At 40.8% G+C, this 19,324-nt stretch overlaps 1 protein-coding gene across 5 annotated transcripts in view; it reads left to right on the forward strand.

The window, feature by feature from the left end:
- med13a (mediator complex subunit 13a) overlaps nucleotides 1-19,324 on the forward strand; it is a 153,158-nt gene that overhangs the window by 66,515 nt on the left and 67,319 nt on the right. For all 5 annotated transcript variants that reach the window (XM_068008495.1, XM_068008496.1, XM_068008494.1 and 2 more), the window contains 2 exons: nucleotides 16,585-16,730; nucleotides 18,267-18,464. In XM_068008495.1, the coding sequence (XP_067864596.1) occupies nucleotides 16,585-16,730; nucleotides 18,267-18,464 (344 nt within the window). The remainder of the gene's footprint in view (nucleotides 1-16,584; nucleotides 16,731-18,266; nucleotides 18,465-19,324) is intronic.

Genomic DNA, 19,324 nt, shown 5'->3' on the forward strand with positions numbered 1-19,324 from the left:
TAGTTAGAATAGCAAAGCAGCTTTGAACCAGTTCATGAAAGGGTAAACCAGTCAGTGTGATCGTTTTTGAATGACTTTTCAAACAAAAGGTAGGCAGACTCTTCTTGGAAGGGAGTGGCTGCCTGATTCCTACCGGCTAGTTTTTCTTGGAATTATGTAGGTGTTCCTACCTATGGAGTTGCACCTATTGCGGCTAGTCAAAGTTAACTAGCTGATATATCAAAAGCATAAATAAAAGTAAAAGGCAAATAATATAAATCTGTAATAAAAACAGAAGATGCTGGCAAGGGACAGCAAGTCTGTCTGCATCTTTAAAGTTTTGGACACATATAATCTTCCAGCACTTTTTGTTTATTCCTTGTACTCCTTTTAAACACAATCTTGCCTTTTGAGAAGAAAGTCTGTGAGACAAAAGTACTTGATGAATGGGCAGCAAGCTCCATAATGTATACAAAAAGGCATGCTAGTGGCCATCTGTAGTGTCTAACAATTGCTGTCTATGCTTGGGCTATCCTGATTTGGATTATGTCGTTGATACACATTTGTTGCTTCTAGCACTTTGGGGGTGCTTATTAATTTTGTTTTCCCAGACACACAAGCAATCAACTGCTTTTAATATACTACGTGCAAAACGAAAGAAATAGAACCTATTCTCCCACTATCTTAGTTGCGGAAGCCATCTTAAGAGTGGTACTTTTTTTAAAAAGAAACTTTGAGGTAAGAAACATAAGGACAGGACCCACAAACTTTGGACAAAAATACTCCACATTTTTGTTACAGAACTGTTCAGTGATGATATCAGATCTTTATCAAATCTAATTTAATTGGTTACAAAAGAGAACACTCTCTAATTTAGACATCAATGTTCTCCTAAGTTTTTTTGGCTGGAGCAGGAGAGCTGAAAGTTGAATTCTATTTTTCATTCTGCAGGAGGTGAATTTTAAATTCCATTCAACTATCCATAGCAAAAGAAGCTTGTGTACTATGGTGTCTAAAATTGACCAGTGAACTATTGCTTAGTCAAGTCTCTTTTTGTGGAAACTCCAAGTCGAAGCTTTGGGGAGGGTAAATTGAATTAAAACCATTTGTACTTTGCTTAAAATGGTCCCTGCTATAAAACTACATCCAAAATTGCTTATTGACCCTTTCATGACACTGATAAAATAGCAGGACAATATTTCCATAGTGAATAAATTGAAGACCTAATCCATTTGATTGTGGGACAAGCTTTTAAGAGAAGGTAGTTGATTAGGGTCACTTTGCCTTTAAAAAGGTGTTGGATTGATGTGTTGAAAAATCAGATTGAAGGTTGTACAGCTATTTAACAGCACAGCTTGATTTTTTTTTATTCAGCAGGGAATGAAATTAGTATTCCCCTAACGTTGAGTATCAGCAGGTGGTGTGGGAGGGAACTCTGCGATAGAATAATTGTACATGGACTCTGGATGGAGTGGGTTGATGGGCGGTCTGACATTTTTTTCATTCTAGATTTTTCTTATGGTGGTCAGGATTTCTCATTGAATGTACTTTTCAAGTTTCTTAATACTTTTCAGCTACATATTGTTTTAGTCAATTTTTTCTTTATAATTTTAGATTTATGGGGTTGTTGATTTTAAATAGCTGCTATATTATTGTGTTTCTGCCAGAGATTCAAGAATTGAAGAAACTGACTACGAATCTAAAACTATAAGTTTAGCTATAAAATATGATTTGCTGTAATAAAAGGTACCATATTTCCTATTATGGAACTGGAAAATTAGATTTTGTAATACTTAAGTTATGCCCTAACATCTACTTGCCTCAAAATCGCTGTTCACAAACCATCTACATCTGTATCTCTTTCTCTACAAAGAAACATCCAGTAAATTTTGTCTATATTATACAACAGTGATTAGGAATTGCTTCAAGGCTCTGGCACCATCGCTTTGGATGACATTATTGAAGGCTTTGAGCTTATCTCTTGTGGCTTATGTAAACTTTGAACCCCACAATATGTATTTGCCATTTACTCCTTGTTTATTTTGAGCTGACGGAGAGGGCTGCTTTGGACTTGACCGTTGAAAGTTTTGATGCCACATGTTTGTTTAATATGTAGGCCTGGTCAGCTGCTGTTTATGGGTTCTTTATGATCTGTATAGGTGGTATAGTGCTACAAAATATAGGATATGGGCATACTTCTGGCAACTCACATGCCAGGTGTCTGGTCATATCCAGAGGTACACCAATGAAAAGAGAGATGGTAAACATCCAAGGTGTCAGCCTTGGCTCAACAGTAGCACTCTTGTCTCTGAGTCAGAAGGTTGTGCCCCACTCTAGGACTTGAGCATGTAATCTAAGCTGATACCGCAGTGCGGTACTGAGGGAGTGTTGCACTGTGGGAGGTGCCGTCTTTCAGATTAGATGTTGAACCGCGGACCCATCTGCCCTCTCAGGTAGACATAAAAGATCCCATAGCATTATTTCGAACAAGAGTTCTCCCCAGTGCCCTGGCCAATATTTATCCCTCAATCAACATCACTAAAACAGATTATCTGGTCGTTATCACATTGCTGTTTGTAGGATCTTGCTATGTGCAAATTGGCTGCTGAGTTTCCTACTTTACAACAGTGACTGCACTTCAAAAATACTTCATTGGCTGTAAAGTGCTTTGGGACCTCCTACGGTTGTGAAAGGCACTATATAAATGCAAGTTCTTTCTTTCAACTATATGAACTTTAGATTATGCTAACCAAGTTGGAATTTTTTCTTCATTTTGTGTATTTCCCTTATTTATTCCCTCCCCCATTTCTCATGGTTTCTTGAACCTCTTGCCTCGTTGCTCCTTGTAGTGCATTTACATGTGATGTGCTCTGAAATTTGCAACATTACAACACATGTTGGACTTGGAAGCCAGTTGTAAATCTGTATTGCATTGCAGTTTATATACAGATCTCTTTGTAAATAGACCATTTCAAATTAAAACAAAAAGAAAAATAAGTAGTATGTGTATTGATAAAGAGCATACTGATCTACCATGGCTCACCCCTACAGTGCATTTATTGGCCTTCAGTGTATCTAGGAGTCGTACCAAGTTAAGGCAGGGTGTAAAATTTTGAGGGAGGCAAAAAATGGTACATGCACACCTACACCTACTAGGCTGTAGTTACACTGTACCACTAGTTAGACCAGTAAGTACAATTTGTAGCCTGAAACACCTGTGTTACTGTCAGCTGCAGGATAGTCAGGATTGGGAACTAAATATACCGGGTTATAAGGTCTACAGGAGAGATAGGGAAAATGGAAGAGGGGGAGGAGTAGCCTTAGTGATTAGAGATGAAATCACTTCAATGATAAAGGAGGATATAAACGAGAGGTAAGCAGCCAACAGAGACCTTATGGGTTGAATTGAGAAATAGGAAAGGATCTAAGACTATAGTGGGAGTTGTGTATAGGACCCCAGGCAGCAGCTCTGAAGTGCTAGATTGTATAAATGCAGAGATTAGACAAGCGTGTAACAAAGGCATAGTGGTCTTAATGGGGGACTTTAACCTTCACATAGATTGGGAAAAGCAGCAACTGTCAAAAAGGTAGTGAATTTCTTGAGTGTGTCCGGGATAGTTTTCTACAGCAGTATGTCCTAGGGGCGACAAGGGGGCAAGCCACACTAGATTTAGTAAACAGCTTAACTGTGCGTGAACATCTATCCAATAGCGATCATGACATGATTGAGTTCAATGTAGTGTTTGAAAGGGAAAAAAGTGAATCAGCTGCTAAGATTCTAGACTTGGGTAAGGCTGACTTCAATGGGATGAGACAGACTATGCACAGTAAATTGGGCAAATCTGTTAATGGGTAAAACGACTGATGATCAGTGGGAAATGTTTAAAGAAACATTTAACGTGATACAGAATCGGTTTATACCCCTGAGGGGCAAGAAGTCTACTTGCCAAAAAAACAGCCATGGACAACTGAAGAGGTAAGGGACAGTATAAGACATAAGGAAAGGGCATACAAAAAGGCAAAAAATGGCACAGATCCTGGCGAATGGGAAAGATACAAAGATCAACAAAGGGTCACAAAACAGATAGTAAGAGCTACAAAAAGAGAGTATGAAAAGAAACTTGCAAGGGATATCAAAACCAATACGAAGAACTTTTATAGTTACATTAGGGAAAAGAGGGTGGTCAGGAGCAGTGTTGGCCTCTTAAAAACTGAAAGTGGTGATATCGTCATTGACAATGGGGAAATGGCGGACATGTTGAACAATTACTTTGCCTCAGTATTTACAGTAGAAAAAGAAGATGGCATGCCGGAAATCCCAAGCAAACTAATATTGAATCGGGGACTTGATAAAATTAATATAAGTAAAGCAACAGTAATGAAGAAAATAATAGCACTAAAGAGTGACAAATCCCCAGGACCAGATGGTTTCTATCTTAGGGTTTTAAAGGAAGTAGGTGAGCACATTGCAGATGCCTTAACTATAATCTTTCAAAGTTCTCTAGATTCAGGAACTGTCCATCTAGATTGGAAAATTGCACATGTCACTCTGCTTTTTAAGAATGGAGAGACCCTGGTTAGACCGCACCTGGGATACTGTGAGCCGTTCTGGGCACCGCATCTTCGGAAGGACGTATTGGCCTTGGAGGGAGTGCAGCATGGGTTTACTAGAATGATGCCCAGACTTCAAGGGTTAAGTTACGAGGAGAGATTACACAAATTGAGGTTGTATTCTCTGGAGTTTCGAAGGTTAAGGGGTGATCTGATTGAAGTTTATAAGATATTAAGGGGAACAGATAGGGTGGATAGAGAGAAACTATTTCTGCTGGTTGGGGATTCTAGGATTTGGGGGCAAAGTCTAAAAATTAGAGCCGGACCTTTCAGGAGTGAGATTAGAAAACATTTCTACACACAAAGGGTGGTAGAAGTTTGGAACTCTCTTCCGCAAACGCAATTGATACTAGCTCAATTGCTAAATTTAAATCTGAGAGATAGCTTTTTGTCAACCAAAGGTGTTAAGGGATATGGGCCAAAGGCAGGTATATGGAGTTAGATCACAGATCAGCCATGATCTTATCAAATGGCGGAGCAGGCACGAGGCTCTGAATGGCCGACTCCTGTTGCTATGTTCCTAGCAGTGAATCTTATTGAGTGTCTGGAGAGACCTCTGTGCAAGTGGAAGAAGAAAGAACGAACTTGCACTTGTATAACACCTTTCATGACCTCAAGATGTTCTTGTCTGGCAAAGCTTTGATTTTAAAATGCTCATTCTTATTTTCAAATACCTCCATGACCTCGCCCCTCCCTATCTCTGTATCCTCCAGCCCTATATCCCTCCCAGATCTCTGCGCTCCTCCAATTCTGGCCTCTTGCGCATCCCTGATTTTAATCGCTCCACCATTGGCAGCCGTGCCTTCCCTAAATCTCTCTGCCTCTCTACCTCTCGCTCCTCTCCTTTTTTAAGACGCTCCTTAAAACCTACCTCTTTGACCAAACTTTTAGTCACCTGTCCTAATCTCCTTATGTGGCTCGATGTCAAATTTTGTTTGATAATCGCTCCTGTGAAGCATCTTGGGACGTTTTACTACGTTAAAGGCGCCATATAAATGCAAGTTATCATAGAATCATAGAAGTTACAACATGGAAACAGGCCCTTCGGCCCAACATGTCAATGTCGCCCAGTTTATACCACTAAGCTAGTCCCAATTTCCTGCACTTGACCCATATCCCTCTATACCCATCCTACCCATGTAACTGTCCAAATGCTTTTTAAAAGACAAAATTGTACCCGCCTCTACTACTGCCTCTGGCAGCTCGTTCCAGACACTCACCACCCTTTGAGTGAAAAAATTTCCCCTCTGGACCCTTTTGTATCTCTCCCCTCTCACCTTAAATCTATGCCCCCTCGTTATAGACTCCCCTACCTTTGGGGAAAAGATTTTGACTATCTACCTTATCTATGCCCCTCATTATTTTATAGACTTCTATAAGATCACCCCTTAACCTCCTACTCTCCAGGGAAAAAAGTCTCAGTCTATCTAACCTCTCCCTATAAGTCAAACCATCAAGTCCCGGTAGCATCCTAGTAAATCTTTTCTGCACTCTTTCTAGTTTAATAATATCCTTTCTATAATAGGGTGACCAGAACTGTACACAGTACTCCAAGTGTGGCCTCACCAATGCCCTGTACAACTTCAACAAGACATCCCAACTCCTGTATTCAATGTTCTGACCAATGAAACCAAGCATGCTGAATGCCTTCTTCACCACCCTATCCACCTGTGACTCCACTTTCAAGGAGCTATGAACCTGTACTCCTAGATCTCTCTGTTCTATAACTCTCCCCAACGCCCTACCATTAACGGAGTAGGTCCTGGCCCGATTCGATCTACCAAAATGCATCACCTCACATTTATCTAAATTAAACTCCATCTGCCATTCATCGGCCCACTGGCCCAATTTATCAAGATCCCGTTGCAATCCTACATAACCTTCTTCACTGTCCACAATGCCACCAATCTTGGTGTCATCTGCAAACTTACTAACCATGCCTCTTAAATTCTCATCCAAATCATTAATATAAATAACAAATAACAGCGGACCCAGCACCGATCCCTGAGGCACACCGCTGGACACAGGCATCCAGTTTGAAAAACAACCCTCTACAACCACCCTCTTATTGTTGATCTAAAGCACACGCCTGCATCCAAAAGCAGAACCCTGGTCCCAGATGGTAAAAATTCTGAATGTTTTGAGAATGTAGGTGAGACTTCCATATTTAAAAAAAAAATACACAGCTCTGCTTCAGTTTATTAAGTGCCTAGGAAAATGACCAACGTGAAGTACTTCTTACAGCTGAACACTGCACTGCCATACCCAATGAGATTTTATACACTGGATTCCTGTCTGATTGGGATCTGACTCCAGAACTATACTGTCACTTCTGCATTGTTGTGAAGCAGAAATTTATTCGCCGTAGAAGCATAACTGCACGTTTTGCAATTGGGTTTAAAAAGTAGCTCAGGCTGTAACCAGGGTACAGGTCACCTACTTGCATTCAGAGAGAGTATGCCAAATAAGAGGCTGGGGGAGGGACAGGGCAGGAAGAAAAGGAGGAAGAAAGAAAAACTTAAGTTGACTGGAGAAAAATTCTATGCACAATAAAAGGATCATACTGTACTGCCATACAATCCAAGAAACATCTACTAAACCTAATAAAAGCAGAACAATGCATAATTCAGTTAAATCAATTTATTGGCGTCATTCCAGCTTGTGCTGGTGAAACATGTCAGCATGTTGTTCCACAGTAGCGGCAACAAGAAACCTTGCTTCTGTGGTCCTCCATTTCCTAGTATGTGTCAGTAATTTGAAAACAGTCTGCAATGCAAAATGAGAAGTGCATTGCATTCACTCAAAGTGCCAATTCATCAAATTCCCTTGAGGCGGTAATTGACAAATTGCTTTTATTAGCGCAGTGATTGAAAAACTGAATTTTCACCACGACTTGCTCACGCCTCCCTCTTCAACCTCTTTTGAGACTTCTCTGAGAAAAATGAATGCACTGTTGGCCTTGAGGGAAAACTGCTGTGGTCTAAAGTGCTAATTTTATCTCCCGGCGGCCTCCTCTGGAACATGTTATTCCAGGGGGGTTATCATGTGACCAAGCTACTCAAGTCTCCTGAGTTTATCTAGCACTTTAGCAGATCTAATTTCGAACTGTCTGCATTACAAGCTAAATGTCATCACTTCTGACCACTACTCCTCTTCTTGTACAGTTACAAAAGAATTGTACAATCCACTTGAGCATGCAAATTGAATGATCGCACTTTAATGCATAAAGCTAAGAGCTGTCAAGATTCTAAAAATTAAAATTTGGCTATTGACCAATTTGGGATTGAAGCATAAGCACTTTACCCCATAGAAATAAAATGAGTAGAAGTGCTTTATTGGACTTGAGATTAGAACAATTTTACTTCAAGCCAATAGCTGGCGTAACTAGGGCAAGACTCTTACCCACCCCTCCCGCCCAAATCCCCTGGGCCTGACCACCATTCACTGCTTTCTCACACTAATATACTCAAGCCTGCAGATTGAAACCAACATCTAGCCACTCCATGGTACTACATATCAGCGCTCAATTAACTGTACCACCAATAGTCAACAATTGGTTAAAATATTTTTCCTATGAGATTCAATTCTATTCATTGTCCCAACATTTAATGGCCCCGGAAACATGTACTGACTTTTAATAGGACCGGGAACATGTACTAACACCCCCTGTTCTTTAAACAATTTAACATTTTATAAATGCATTGTTATATGACACCAGAACCAGGTTTCATTGTGCAGTCACTAGGACTCTTGGGGTGCTAAATTGGGCCATGTAGCGGCTGTTGTTTCGGCGCTAAGCGGCCTCGAGGTGCCAAGATGGGTTGGCTGCACACGCATGTTTCCAATGTGACGTACGCTGGACGTCATTTTGGTATAGGAGTTAGCGCATGCGCAAATACCAAACGCCGGCTGCATGTAAAGTGAGCAGAAAATGGATCCAATCAGTGTTCAATGTTGATGTAAAGTGATAGACACAATTTTGGCACTTAACGCTCAACTCAACGCACAATCTTAACTCCGACCATCTGAACGTGCCTTAGAGTGCCTGGAGGACCCCCCACCTGCGCTATCTAAATCCTGCATGGTCCCTTTACAAGATAGTGGCTGGATTATTGTTTCTGGCTGCCGAGACATTTGTAACTGTTTTTTGAGGTCTCCTATACTTGAATACTGGGTCGCGGAGATATAGCCTAACATTTAGAGCCTGGACGTGCAGGAGTGAATTTAGAAAACGCTGCTACACGCAAAGGGTGAGAGAAATTTGGAACGCTCTTCTGCAGACGGCAGTTGATGCTAACTCAGTTGTGAATTCTAATTCTGAGATTGATAGATTTCTGTGAACCAAGGGTGTTAAGGGATATGCGGTTAAGGCGGGTATATGGAGTTAGGTCACAGGTCCGTCGTGATCTCATTGAATGGCGGAACAGGCTCCAGGGGCTAAATGTCACTGCCACTTGCTGCCACCTGATATGCGCCAACTTCTGCAAGGAAGTGGGACGTGTGTCTGGGTGATGTGCCTGTCATGGTTAAATAGCTGTCAGTGTGTGTGAGACCTGAGAGTTGTGGGTGGGCGGCTTTAAACAGTGGTAATGTGTAAGGGTAAGAGGAAGCATCTGATTGGCAGAGTTGAGTACTAATGGAAAGTGTTTGTTGGTATGTGGGTGATGGGGGGGCGGCGGGTATAGTGCATGGAGCAATGGATGCGGCTAGTGGTGCAGTTGGTAGGAGACGCCACTTGACAGTTGACCTCACTCACCTCGACCACTCCTGTCAAAGCATTGAACTTCTTCCTGCACTGCCTCCATGTTCGTGATGCTATGCACCTGGCATTGACTTCGTCCTCCACCGCCTTTTGGGCATATGTCTGGAGGGCCTCCCCCGCCCCTGCCTGTGGATATAGGATGTCCTTTCTTCTGCCCACCTCTTGCACCAAGGTCTCTAGTGCATCATTAGAGAACCTTGGTGCACATATTCTCGCAGGCCTGGTACAAACTCAGATCAGCAGATTGGTGAGGTCTGGCATGCAGATTGGAGGATGTGGGATTTAGTAGTGCGCAAACTTTGATGAGTTATGTTAAAACATTGAATAGTGTGTAAATATAGGGACGGGACCTGCATCTGTATTTTACGTGTGTGATGTCTGATTTCCATTCAGACTTCATGCAGACAGCAGATTGTTATTTTTAGCAAATAACAGGTACCTTCTACCTTTAAGAGATTTTAAGAGACATCCTCTCTTTAAGAGATTTTAACTCCCCCTGCTGGTGAAAAGTGCAAATTGCTTTGAATCGACATGCAAGGCCTGGATTTGAATGCAGCTTGCAGGTGAGTACTGTGCAGGGGCCATGGGGCGCGGGATAATTGCTGATTGAACTACCAATAATGGGCCCTAACAAATTTTTCCGCCTTAATGTTGACAGTCCTATTAAAAACCAAGCCATTTATTTCAGATACTACATAGGAGTACTTTGTTATAACCGAGCACTCCAATCTCCTGAAGAGGAACTCCGAAGGACAACCCCTGCATTGGGCAGATGAACTTCCTATAAGCTGACCAATTGCAACCATGCTATACTGTTTTACTGGCTAACTGAATGTAGAGTTGTGGCATAAATGACAGACAAACTTCGACAATTTCCTTTTGGGTGGGGAGGGTAAAGGCACAGGTGCAAGGATCAAGCACAGCCACTTCTGTAAACTAATAAATCAAGCTTCATTTCCATTTGATTGCCAATTATTTTAAGACTCGTCATCATAAATTTATTCTAAGTAAAACACTTGGAGCAGAAGTAAATTTCAGCTTGTCTGGGTTAAGAATCCTGCTGTAAATAGAACTCCAATAATAAGCTACCATAGAGCTTTCTGTCTTTCTTTCTGATTGACCTCCTTTATTTTAAGACAGCAACTCATGCTGGCATATAGTTCTATGGGCATCAACAGCTCTCCGAGACCCTAGCCAGCTGGCCAATCTTCATGTGCGAGCCTGGACAATGAATGTCACTCAGCTAGTTCATTTTAGGGGCTTCAACATTGAAGCTAAATCATGCTCTTAACAGAGACACTCATGTCCTTGGATATTGCAAACACTGGTTGATTTTAATCCTTTTCCTTCATCCAGGATCCTGAGGTCAATTCTGGTTATACTTGACTCAACTGCGATCGGCTAATTCAGACCAGGGATCAAGCCCATGACCTTCCTGATCTTTATGGCTCAGTATCACACCAGTCATTGCATTTACTCTATGAGCCATCAGTGGAACTGGTCCACAAGTGTATTTTTCTGGGCATAATTGGTTCTAAAACCAGAACTCTCACTCACTCACTATTGGACTGGGATCTGTGTTACTAGTTATGAAAGTAAATTTGCATTTTTTGAGCAACTCTACTGCTGGTTCAATGGTATACTGAACAGACTAAGAAAATCTTAGGTCTGTAGCTTCTCTCAGCCAGGGTTGCAGTCAAAGGACTACAATTGGGCTCTTGGGCTAGGAAGAAATAAGAGCCAGTACTAACCCAATCCCTAGACAGCTCTTTCAGTTGGAAAGTTAACATCAGTACGGTATATGGCGAGGGCAAGGTCAAGCACAGTCATTAATCCTCTTCTAATAAAATCCATGTTTGAGTAACTTGCTGAGGCTGGGTACTTAATATTACTCTCCAAAATGAGTTACCACCTTTTTGAAAGGACTAGAGAGAAAAAAAAAAGTGGGAAAAAATATTTATTTGGAAATTTGCAAATTATTAAATTTTATAATTAGAAAAAACCCCACAAAGCTGGCTAATATTTACACAGCAGCAGAACATGAATTTTCTCAGACAAAAAAAAATCCCACTTTAGTCCTCTTCAGAGGATTAGTGTTCCAATCCCAATTACAGATGCCAAACTTCAATGTCAATAATATAGTATCTACAGAAAATGTTACTGGCTCTCAAACGCGCTGTGCTGTAGTGCTGAAAGCCTGGATGCCAGAATAGTTGCTGCCCTAGTCAAGCTATTCCAGTTCAGCTTTGATGTTGGCATCTACCTGACCGTGTGGAAAATTGCCCAGTATGTCCTATCAACAATAATAGGCCAAATCTAACCTGGCCAATTATTGCCCCGTCAGCATCCTCCCAATCATCAACATGGTGGTGGGAGGAATCATCAACAGTGTCATCAAGCGATACTTACTCACCAATAACTTGCTCAGTTTGGGTTCTGTCAGAACCACTCATAGACTCAAGTCAGGAGTGTAATGGAATACTTGCCACTTGCCTGGATGGATGCAGCCGCAGCAACACCCAAGAAGCTTGACACCATTCAGGACTGAGCAGTTTGCTTGATCCGTTTCCTTCTGGCATTTGGCTCACTATCTAACCCCTATAGGCCTGCATCCCTGATCGGGAATAGGGCTTTAGTTCTGCTTCAGAACCTGGGTACTAGGGAGTTCCAGCTCTTGTTGATTCAATCTGTATGAGAGTTGTAGTTATTATCCTGCTCCTGTTCAACTACAATATCCAGACCACAGGATAATTACATATGAGAAAGGCCATTTGGCCCATCTTAATTCATCCACCCAAAATGACGTTACAGTTTCTCTTCCCCTTCTCCCCTCCACCCCTCCACCCCCCCCCCCCCCCGACAAAACACACACACACACACACACACACACACACACACACACACACACACACACACACACCTGAGCTGCTTAAATGATTTAATCTCCAGTGCTCTTAGCTGGAAGTCTATTCCATGTGTAGATCTCTGTGTGAGAAGAACTTCCTGATATCAGTCTTAAATTTACTTTTTTGCTATTTTAAACCTATGTCCTACTTTTGCAATTTAGTTTAAAGTAACATTCCAGATTTACCTTCTTCAATCTCTAGCTACCTCATGTACTACTACGATCACCTCTAAGGTGCCCCTTTTCCAGACTGAAAATACCCAGATTTCTCCGGTCTTTTTTTTGCATAACTCAAACCCATTAATACTGGGGATAAGCCTTGGGCCTCTTTTCTGCAGTGCCATCAGTCTTGAATGGCTGCTTTGTTTCTTGGCATCCAGAACTGGGCACAATGTGGCATCTGATTAGAACATTATAATTGGATCATGAATGAAAGAACTTACATTTATGTCATACCCTTCACATTCTATGGACATGCCAAATTACTTCACTGTCAATTAATCATTTTTGAAGTGCAGCCATTGTTATGTAGGTAAAGGTGGCAGTTAAACAGAAATACAATAAATGACCAGATAATCTGTTTTGGTTTGTTGGTTGAGGGATAAATGTTGCTCAGTACACAAGGAGCACTCCCCTGCTCCTCTTTGGTGCCATGGGACCATCACATTCATCTGAGCAGGCAGACTGGGTCTTGGTTTAAAGTCTGATCAGAAACACTACACCTCTGATGATGCAGTACTTCTTCGATACTGCACTCCTGTTGGCCTAGATCATGTGTTAAAGTGCTGGAATGTGACTTGAACCCACACGATTTAGACTCCGAGGTGGGAGCGCTACCACTGAGGCAAGCTGACACCACTACTTCTGACTTGTATGCTACTGTTTTGGCTATGTAGTTAAACAGTCTATTGGCTTTGTTGATTTGGTGCTCTTTATTTGTTGAACACATTTCTTGATATTCAGCTACTACTACACCATTCAGAGTATGTTTGTTGTCCATTTTTCCTTCCTACATGCATTTTTTTTTACGCTGGTCTGCATTAAATTGCGTCTGCCATTATTCTGCTCACATGCTTATTTTGTTCAACTCCTTTTGTAATTTCTGAGCTGCCTCCTTCGATCCTACTGCCCCCCTTGGTTTGGTATCGTCGGCAAATTTTGGCATTGAGTTTCTGAACCCAGGTCATTGATTAACAAATTTTCAAATAATAAGTGGTCCAAACACTCAGCCCTGGGGCATCCCATTAAGAACTTTTCCCCCACCATGCTAGTCCTGACATAGCAGCTTTTGAAGAAGCTCTGCTCAGTAATTCAGCTCCCTTACAATCGGCAGAGAAAGAAAAACTTGCATTTATATAGCATCTTTCATGACCTCAGGATGTCCCAAAGGGCTTTACAGCCAATGAAGCACTTTTGAGATGTAGTCACTGTTGCAATGTAGGTTTGTCATTAACATGGGGTGGTGCTTCATATGCCACTGTTTGTTTTTATGCATTAAGATCTGATGCACCATTGAAAGCAAAAACTCTTCTGAACCAGTATGCCTGAAGTGATTATCAACATACGTAACTTAAACCAAAAAAAATACAAAACTTGTAATAGCGTAAAATTTTATTTGAAATCTGCTACTAATGATGCTTGTAGCTCTGATTGTGTTTCTTGATTTTGATTTTGTTTGGGACAGTTGGAAGGACTGTTTTGGGAGCCCCATTTTGTTGGAAGTTCCCTTTTTGTAACAATGAATGGATCTTGCAGGGGTAATTGGTTTATGTATGTGTGTGGGAGGATTTTAGCTTATTTGTGTCTCCCAAACAGCAACCATTGGCCTTTCTTGTCCTGGATGTGGCACACCACATTGCTAGATGTGCAGCAATAACAGTCTGCATTGTTGCACGCATAGGAAGCAGGCAGTATATCGTGGCCACGTAACTGTACTTGACTGATTTTCTATCGTGCAAACATTTCACAGCAACTGAGAGTTCACACTGTCAATACTTCCACTCAATTTGCAACCTGTCAATACTTATGCTCATCCAGCAAAAGGATCTATTTGATCCAGTTCAATGAAAGACCAGAGGGCTTGAGAGTCTCCAGTAAAATATAGTGGGCTAGAAAAGAATTACTATCTTTTTGTCAAATTAAAGAGTATTACTATGCATCTGCATGAATTGGTCATGTACACAAAAGGAGTAAATGGTCTGGTCTGGAACTTTGTTCTGAAAAAGCTGTAAACAACAAATATTGAAGAAATTAGTAATAGGAACATAAAGCTTGGAGTGAGAAAAGGTCATTTGGCCCTTCGACCCCATTCCAACCAGAGTCCATGTATGATGCTTCTATGAAACCTACTTTGACCAGTTTATGAAAACTAAGGATAAAAGGAAAGAATAGGAATGCTGGCATGAGCATCTACAACCCAAACCTGAAATGGAAGCGTTTTCTTTTGCAGATGCGGATTCACTATTTGTGCGTTGCGAGCATTTCTGTTTTTCATTTATGGGGATAAATCACATTCCAGCACAACTGTATGGAATGCATTAATATGGAGTACTCCTTGTGCATACTTGAAGTAGTTTTCTGCAACGTCGTCAGCGCATTGCTGATTGTGTTACCCTGAGGATTGTTTTAAACCATCTTTTATCTGAAGTCTGTGTTCTTCATTTAGATTTTTTCCATTTTATATAGGTAGCTTACATAGAGTGCATTGCTAGATCAGTGCAATTCACATGCAGTTCACTTTTTATGGATGTATTGATAATGTATTCTGACAGCTTGTGTTCTTATGTTTTGATGGACTTAAAACTCATTGAACAGTAAGAGCCGCAAATCCTTCAGTATAACACCTTTTTGTCTGATTTTGAACCGGGCTGATGGCATAAAGAAGAATAGCTGTGGGCAAGTTTATAAAAGTGTGTAGTTTGGTTAACATGGTTGCAGCAAATGATTGGAAAGCATTCATCTCCTGGATGTGGATGGAAAATTATGCTATTTGATTTTAAAATGTATTAATTCACTGTTTGGTATGTGGGGAAGGTGTTTGCATAGACATCCCATCTCTTCTGCAAAACAGTTTTTAAAAAAAACTATTACCTACCCATCCTTGCCCACTGTTAATACATTTTGAGAAAGGATCAAGTGCTGTGATTAAATAATAATATTGCTAAATACAATGCCCTTGTTCTGTTAACCATCCCAATGCAAACTAAAAATAAAACCCCAGCATGTTAAGTAATTTTGATTGCATTCGATTACCAGGACTTCAACATGAGCTTTATCTAATGGTAAAATTGTATTTTTTTAATTTTCAGTTATCCTGTTCCTTTTATTTTTAATCTATGAAAGATGGCTTGGATTGTTAGAAGTTTGATTTATGAAGTCAACACTTACAGCAATAAACTGGTATCTGTCTCATATACTTTTATTGGGGTGTAGGAATTCTAGAATTGCTGCAAATGTCCGGACAGTAGTAGTAATCACCAATCTCTAACTCTCAATCCTTTAACAGAATTTAATGATCTACCAAGGTTTTCCACTAATGGTGTCCTAAATAAAATATCAGACCTGGTAATGCAGTGAGCTCAAGATTGCTGGCTATATTTTTTTTATATTGAAGCCAGCAGTAGACCTATCAGTTTTGAGAAACAGTTAATGAGGGCTACCTGTAAACTGCTTCCTTGTTGTATTCTACTGATTCTCTGCCATGTACATACACTTGTCATCTAGTTAGAGATGTTTTTTAAAAACATTGTATTTAGTTGTGTACTGTCTGGGGAGGCTGCAGGTCATCTTGAGCAAGGCAACCAAGCAGTAGCATTGGGGCATTTGTCTGTTTCTTTTTATTGAGGGCCACAGTCCCAACCAGTATTTTGCTTGAAGAGCACTTAAGTGCATTACACTGCACCAATGAGTGTTGGCACTTGGGTCTGGGTCTGTGATTCCCACCCCTCAAATCAGCTTCAGACTTCAATTGTGCATATCTGGGTTGCCAAGAGGAGGAGTAAAACAAGCCAGCTCAGCAGTCCTATTTCAGCAGGGCTCGTGCTTTTATTAGAAAGCTAAGAGAGGAAACAATGCGGAACCCCAGCCTGGTCAATAGCCTAGAGTTGCACAGGCTGTAAATATAGTCCTTGAGCTGCAGGAGGTAGGTGGGCAGCAGTTGGTCACCTCACTGTGTTATGAATCTGTCTAAACAGAGTGTGTGGAAATGTGAACGTAGATGGGACTTATACAGATTAGGAACAACAGGAATATTATTACAGGTGACCAAGTCCACCTCAGTTAGCCAGCTAAGGTATATAATCGTATTGTTTTTCTCTCCCTTCTCTAGTGAGCACTTGTCCTGTTCCTTCACGTTTTTCTTGCATGGGGATAGTAAGGTCTGTACCAGTGTTGAGATAAACCAGCACCAGCCAGTGTACCGTCTGAGTGAAGAACATGTTACCGCTGCCCAGGGATCCTCCAACCCCTTCCAAGGTAGGAGAAGGATGCTTTTCTTCTGACAAAATAAAGCTGTCAAAAGATTCTTTTTGTGTATTTGGGGAAAAAGAAGTTATGTTTAGCTGATAATACTGATTTTGCTAAATCTTTTTTAAAAGAGGTAATTATTTCAAATGACCTAGTGGGTAAAGGCAATGCTGGTGTACTATTAAACCATACAGGCAAGGAGATTGCAGTCTGTGCTGTTAGCTGATCTCATTTGGGGAGCTGCAGTAGGCCTCCATTTTCCTGATGGGTATCCGATGAACTTTGCTGGAAAGTGTACGTGTGGGTTTCTGTTGAGAACAGGATTCGGCTTGGCTGTGATGCCCTCCACAGACAAGTAGTAAGCAGAATACTCTTGTCTATGACTGTATGTGAAGAATGGCCGTGTGGATGAGTCTGCACCTTTTAGAGAGGAGAGGGAAATGAAAAGTTGTAATGATATGTAGTTTGTGTGTTTTTGAATTGGTTTAGAAAATAATTTTTTTTTTACAAGGTTGTTTTAAGTTGATAGGAAGTTCAGAGCACAGGAGGTGGCCGTTTGACTCATCGTGTCTGTGCCGGTCTTTTCCATAGCCCTGTATCATCATCTGCTTCAAATATTTAGCCTCTGTTCCCCATAAAGATGCATTGGTCTATGTCAGAACTACTCCCTGTGGCAAGGTATTCCATGCTCCCAACAACTCTACGTAAAGATATTTCTTCAAACCTCTTTCTCACTCTTGTGACTTTTAAATTGGTGATCTCTCATCACTGACTCCCAACTAGAGAAATTTGTCTTTCCCTATTCACCTATCAAAACCTTTCATAATATTAAAAAAAACTTTTAATACACCTCCTCTGATCCTGTTGACTTAGCTTTCAATTTGTTTTGAATCTAACAAATTATTTTATTTGTTCTCCTCTTGCTGAGCACATGGATGATTTGCATCTAGGCCTACACTAACACAACTCTTCAGCCAGCTGCTAGGATGTGTGTGATGGTGCTGTGACAATTCTCAACTAATTTTTTTTTTTATTTTTCCACTGTTGCTGCATCCTCCTCCTCAGGAAGTGGAACATTTTTACCCTTTGGGCACCCACTGCTGGCATCAAGTGCTCCCAGGTTAGGTTTGGCATGCCAGATACAGAGTAAATCTCCCTGTACTTTGACCCAGCAATTTGCCTTAATTAAATTTCAGAAAGCACCCTCTGTTGTACCACTTAAATTTTTTCCATTTCTCACATCATGCATCCTTGTGCTGCCTCTTTTGACACTCAGTTCCTGCCAAAGTAGAAGGAAATTTTGTGCTGTGAGCCTACACTTGCTTAGTCCTAGTTTTGAGATTGCCCAAATTCATTCCACATAGATCACTTTTATTCCATGGAGGATACTTGCAGCCGGATAGACTGAGGAGCCTTTAATCTCGTCAATCTGTGCTGAATTAGAAACGGCTCCCCTAGGTGACTGGACGACTTGCCAACTCAATAACATTCAGCCTCCGATTTATTCAGCCTTTGTCATCTTGTATTTTGATCCTTTTCTTCCAGTGATCCTCAGTCCTTTTGGATTAAATGGTACCCTGACAGGTCAGTCATTCAAGCTATCTGATCCTCCCACTCTTAAACTGATAGAAGAATGGAAGCAATTCTATCCAATACAGTCCAGCTCAAAGGAAACCACAGATGACAAACAGGAGGAGGTAGACTGGGATGATGACTCAATAGCAGCTGTAGAAGTCATTGTTGGTAAGTAGAAATGAAAAGGTTGAACCAATTCAGTAGATTTAATTGGCTTTTCTGTAAATTACATTGTTTTAGGTTGAAATGTCTACAAACAGCTGCTAATATATAACAGCAAAAAGTCAAAACATAGAAAACACAAACTCATTAAAATAAATAAGCACAAAGCAAACAGATCGTTTGTTTTGCCAGTGAAAATGATTCCAAGCCAAACAATAAATTGGTGAATCATTTTTTCTTTAAAAAGCCTGTTTTCAGTAGTTACATGACTTATTTCCATGATCCATACCAGTAGAATATTTTTGGGAGAAATGTAAAGGTAACAATTTATGGGTCCAATCAGGGGTCTTCCATTTCGTTGAGAAATTTCTCAGCCATTTTATATGAAATGAAGAATAGAGAGAAATTCAATCTATAGCAGAGACTCTGAATACTGAGCTTAACGGTCCACTGTGTGTTTTTGTGATTGCGTTTCACCATTGTATACCACATGGTGTATAAAATAAAGATAGTGATTTATCTACTTATCAAGTTGTATGGGAAGTGCATGTTAGAAATTAATTGTCTGAGAAATAATGGATTAGTATAGTACTGCTGTGCTTAAAATAGTTTGAATTTTGGTATCTGCTTCCCTTATTAATGTACTCCATATGCTTTTGTCTGCTTAGACCAATTCTGGCCTCAGCGCATCCCCGTTTTTCATCGCTCCACCATTGACGGCCGTGCCTTCAGCTGCCTAGGCCCTAAGCTCTGGAATTCCCTCCCTAAACCTCTGCGACATGCTATCTCTCTAACTTTAAGATGTTCCTTAAAACCTACCTCTTTGACTAAGCTTTTAGTCATCTGTCCTAATATCTCTGTTTGGC

The sequence above is a fragment of the Heptranchias perlo genome, chromosome 28 (assembly GCF_035084215.1).
Source record: "Heptranchias perlo isolate sHepPer1 chromosome 28, sHepPer1.hap1, whole genome shotgun sequence".
Classification (NCBI taxonomy): domain Eukaryota; kingdom Metazoa; phylum Chordata; class Chondrichthyes; order Hexanchiformes; family Hexanchidae; genus Heptranchias; species Heptranchias perlo.